Here is a 4,777-nt window from a genome sequence, read left to right as displayed (position 1 = left end):
CCGCACGCGGGGTTGGCGGCCTCGCCTCTGCCTGCCGGCCGGCCGCTACAGCTTCCAGAAGGCTGGCCTAGCTTCCCGCCGCACGCTGTCGTGCGTGCGAGCCGTCTGCATGCCTCTCGCCCCCCCGGGCGCCCCACCCCGTGCTGTCGGCACGCCTTGTCGGGCTCCGCCGTGTGCGGTAACCGCGCGTCCCTCTCTCTCAAGGCTGGAGCGGCTCCGGTGGCCTCGGTGCGAAAGAGCAAGGGATCCAGGACCCCATCAAGGGGGGGGACGTCCGCGACAAGTGGGACCAGTACAAGGGTGTGGGCGTGGCCCTGGACGACCCCTACGAGAACTACCGCAGGAACAAGAGCTACTCCTTCATTGCCCGCATGAAGGCCCGGGACGAGGGCAAGTAGGGGCCGCGCGCCGCGGGCCGGACGGCGACGGTGCCCGTCCTGCCTCCACCTCGGAGCGGCGGCCAGGAAGGATGGACACGGGCCGAGGCCTGGCAAGGGTGCCGCCGCGGTGGGGGGTCCTGGCAGCCGCCGAGGCCACCGGCTCGCTTTCCTTCAGGGACACAAGCCACGCCAGACCCTCCCCCCACACAGGAGTTCTTCGTGCCGCAAGGGGCAGCTTTGTGCGTCCTCCTCAGCCAGTCCGGAGCCTCCCCCGGGCGCACGCCAGAGGGGCCCTGAGTGGGCAGGACAGGGCTGGCCAGACCCAGAGCCAGGCCTCCCGCCTCTCCCGGGCTGCTCAGGGGTGGAGCCAAGGCCGGGCACCACGCCGGCTCAGACTGCACCCGGGGAGGACAGGGGCATTCTGACTTGCATCGCAGTTCCATCAGTTTAGCTTTAGGAGGAGACTGACCTGAGACCATCCTGGTCACCTGAGGCCCAAGGCCCCTACGGCATCCTGGCTTTTAGTTACTTTAGTTGTGTAAGTTGACATTTTTTCCTGGAATGTTAGCCATTTGCTGTTGTCTGAGAAACAAGGTTCTCGCAGGAAAAGCCCGTCTAAGCCATCTTCAGGTCGAAGTGTGTCACGTGCGGCGGCCTGTCCCATCGGGAGGGCGGGGAAGGTGGGGGGCGGGAGGCGCGTGCCCCCTCACCCAACCGGGGGCTAGGCCAGAGGCGCTGCCCCACCTCACGGGTGGCCGCGGGCAGCTCCATGCAGTGCCCTTCCTTTTTACAGAGAATGTGTTTGGAAAATTCTTTTCAATAAGATACAAAACTCCTCTCCAACTTCTCAACCCGATGTGATAAGATATTTGCTTTTGTTCTAGATTTCTGTAGCTGTGAATTGTCTGATTTGGGATAAAATGTAAACGCGTGCTGTTAACGATTTCTTGTGGTTTTATTGTTTCGCCTTCCAATAAAGACCTTTTTTAAGACCCCTTCCCCCTCGTGTGCTTGAATGAGGCAGTGTGTTTGAGCTCTGGGCGCGGGGCAGCAGCTCACCTCGCCAGCTTCCGCAGCAGCCCCGGTGCGGAGGCCCGGCCTGTGTCCCGCCCACGCCCCCGCGGCCTGCTGGGCTTGGTGCCGGACTGGGCCCATCCTGCAAGCCGGGGTCTGGCTCGGCGGACCTGACCCACCCAGGCACACCTGCCCGGGTGTGGAGAACAGGCCGGCGTGTGCCCTCCTTCGGGAGACCCGTGCAGGCCTTGCCTGGTGGCGCTCACAGCTCCTGCTTCGCCTCCTCCAGGGCGTCCTCCATGGTCAGTGGGGTGGGCTTGTGGCGCCTGATGTACTGGAGGGCAGAGAGCAGATGGGCCATCAGCACCGCCAGCCCAGGGTGTTCGGAGAGTCCCAGCGCTGGGAAAGAAGACGAGGCGGCGCCCGTCCTGCGGCTGGCGCGATGGAAGACTACAGGGTGCCACGGACACGCTGGCACTAGGAGAGCCAGGGGCGGGGAAACGAGAGAGGGACACCAGGCAGGCCCCGGGGGCACCCTGTGCGGGGTGAACCTGAGTCGAAGGAAGGAGCGACACAGATGCCCTCTGCAACAGCTGGGGAAGGAGGGAGGGCCTGGGCCGGCAGCGGGGAGCCACGGCGGGCGGCAGGCAGCCAGCACAGCCGGGTTGCCTCAGCCCGGTGGGCTCAGCTGAGGGGCGTCAGACAGGGAGGAGTTGCAGGACGCCAAGGGAGTGCGACGGCACAGTCCAGAACGTGGGACCTGTGGGGCAGACGGCCTGCGTTCGGCGGAAAAGCTGCCAGGACTCGCGCGGGGGGAGGGGGGCAGGGGGTGCGGAGCGCCTGCTGAGCACAGGTTCTCCGAGTGGGCTGCCAGCCAGCGGCACCCCTGGGTGCTTGGGGGGAACGCCCGAGCCCGCCCGCCCGCCCCAGCGGGCCCTGCCGCGCTCCCACAGGCTTCCAAGGGGTTCTTGACACGGCCCAGGGCTGAGAATCCCTCACTGCTCCAGGCTGAGAGACGGAAGACGCCTCCACCCGGCGACTTTATGCTTCCAAGTCGGTTTGGGGGAATACACGTGGAAATATTTCATATGAAAGTTTCACAAATCCCTAGGAAGGCACGTGCGTAGAGTTCAAGGCCATTTCTATAAAGAAATGCACACAGTCCAGCCTGCGCTGTGCACACGTAAGAATCTGAAGTCCCAGGCTGGTCGGGCCATCACTGAGTCACAGAGGCCAGCAGGGTACACCTCTAAGGAGCAGGCACACGGGCTGGGTGCGGTGGCCCACGCCTAAAATCCCAGCACTTTGGGAGGCTGAGGTGAAAGGATCACCTGAGCCCAGGGGTTCGAGACCAGCCTGAGCAGCATGGCAAGACCTCGTCTCTACAAGAAGTCAAGAAATTAGCCGAGCATGGTGGCGCATGCCTGTGGCTCCAGCTCCGTGGAAGGCTGAGGTGGAAGGATGGCCTGAGCCCAACAGGTCGAGGTTGCAGTGGCTGTGAGCATGTCCCTGTGCTCTAGCCTGGGTGGCAGAGGGAGACTCCAAACTCAAAAAAAAGCACACACACAGTCTGTGTCACCAGCACACTTCTCCAGGGAAAAGGGAGGCGCGGGCACCGCCCTGGAGCTCCGCCCGAGGGACCGAGGAGAAAGGCGGCGCCCAGGCACCTCCCAGAGACACCGGGGTGGCCTGGCTCTGTCCCACAAGGCTCCCCCACCAAGACAAAAGGGACATCCGTGGGGTCCCCGGGGTGAGCACTGCAGCCCAGGTCCCCCAGGCCCCTGCCCCCAGGGCATCTTGGCACTGCCCACCCTGCCCGCTCTGGCCCTGCGGCGTCACCTGTCTGGCTTCCTCCAGGCTGTGGTAGTGGAACGAGTCCGCGTCCAGGGAGCCCAGGAGGGAGGCGTGCTGGCGCCGGCTGGCCTCCATGAACTGCTGCGTCAGGATCAGCTGCTGCCTCAGCATGTCATTCAGCGCCAGTGCGGCCGGGCTGTAGGCTGTCAGGGCTGTCCCCCTCCGTGTCACTCGGCGGCTCACGGGGCTCCACCACCCCGCGATGCCGCGCTGCTTTCTGGAAGACTGCACCCTGGGGTGGCGAAGGCCTCACTCACTCCTGCCTGTCTTGGCCCCTTAGTAAATGAACTACTTTCTACCAAGCCGTGTGGCTCTCGAGAGCAGCAGAAAGTCAGTGCTTGGCCCCAGGCGGAAGCCAAGATTTAACCTGAACATCCAACACCACGATGTCTACGCTGGGCATGGTGGCCCATGTCTGTCATTCCAGTTACTCAAGAGGCCAAGGAGGGAAGATCGCATGAGCTCAGAAGTTCAAGACCAGACTGGGCAACATAGCAAGACCCCGTTTCAAAAAATATTAATAAACAAGTCTAGTAAATTTTCCAAATAGGCCAGGCCCAGTGATTAAGCCTATAATCCCAGCACTTTGGGAAGCCGAGGTGAGAGGATTGCCTCTCATGGGTTCAAGACCAGCCTGAGCCCATGGGCTCAAGACCAGCCTGGGCAACTTGAAGAGACCACATTTCCACAATAAATTTAAAAAAATAAAAATAACCGGGCGTGGTAGCCTGTGCCTGTAGTTCCAGTTACTTGGAAGGTTGAGGTGGAAGGATTGCCTGACCCCAGCAGGTCACCACTGGGGTGGCCACGAGCATGCCACTGCACTCCAGCCTGGGTGACAGAATAAGACTCCAACTCAACAACAACAACAAAAATTCTTCAAATAGGTAGAAGAGAATAACTGGAATGTTCCTGGCACAAAGAAAAGATGAACGCTTGAAGTAACAGACATCCCAATTGCCCTGATTTGACCATCACAAATAACATACAGGTATCAAAATACCACATGTACTCCAAAACGTTGTACAACCATTACACACCAATAAAAAAATTTAAGAAATCTAGTGAATTGGCATAAAAACTGCACAGATAAGGCTGGGCATGTTGGCTTACGCATGTAATCGAGCACTTTGGGGACCAAAGTGGGAGGATCACTTGAGCCCAGAACTTCATGACTTCAAGCCCTGGGCAACATAGTGAGATCCCATCTCTATAATTTAAAATGATAATAATATTTATTTTTTAAAAACTGCACAACTGCAGCTGGGCTTGGTGGCTCAGCCTGTAATCCCAGCACTTCGGGAGGCTGAGGTGAGTGGACTGCCTGAGCCCGCAGGTTCAAGACCCACCTGGGCAACTCAGCGAGACCTCATCTCTACAATAAATGAAAAACTAGCCGGGCGTGGTAGCGCGCGCCTATAGTTCCAGCTACTTTTTTTTATTTTTTTGAGTCGGAGTCTCACTCTGTCGCCCAGACTGGAGGGCAGTGGCCGCTCCCGGCCACCGCAGCCTTGACCCACTGGGCTCCG

At 60.3% G+C, this 4,777-nt stretch overlaps 2 protein-coding genes across 2 annotated transcripts in view; one reads left to right on the top strand and one right to left on the bottom strand.

The window, feature by feature from the left end:
• The window catches only part of CHERP (calcium homeostasis endoplasmic reticulum protein), a 23,829-nt gene extending 23,431 nt beyond the window's left edge, over positions 1-398 (top strand). Inside the window, 1 exon segment of the mRNA XM_021707895.1 lies at positions 26-398. Within this exon segment, the coding sequence (XP_021563570.1) occupies positions 26-398 (373 nt within the window).
• A 918-nt stretch (positions 399-1,316) lies between these two features.
• CUNH19orf44 (chromosome unknown C19orf44 homolog) overlaps positions 1,317-4,777 on the bottom strand; it is a 13,363-nt gene continuing 9,902 nt past the window's right edge. Inside the window, exons 7-8 of the mRNA XM_008048781.2 lie at positions 3,234-3,400; positions 1,317-1,728 (exon numbers count right to left, since the gene is read on the bottom strand). Coding sequence (XP_008046972.1) covers positions 1,657-1,728; positions 3,234-3,400 — 239 coding nt within the window. The 3' untranslated portion in view covers positions 1,317-1,656. The remainder of the gene's footprint in view (positions 1,729-3,233; positions 3,401-4,777) is intronic.

The sequence above is a fragment of the Carlito syrichta genome, unplaced genomic scaffold, assembly GCF_000164805.1.
Source record: "Carlito syrichta isolate Samal-C Ts95f unplaced genomic scaffold, Tarsius_syrichta-2.0.1 Scaffold126652, whole genome shotgun sequence".
In the NCBI taxonomy this organism is placed as follows: domain Eukaryota; kingdom Metazoa; phylum Chordata; class Mammalia; order Primates; family Tarsiidae; genus Carlito; species Carlito syrichta.
The sequence above is the reverse complement of the archived record's forward strand: the minus strand, read 5'-3'. Positions and strand labels throughout refer to the sequence as shown.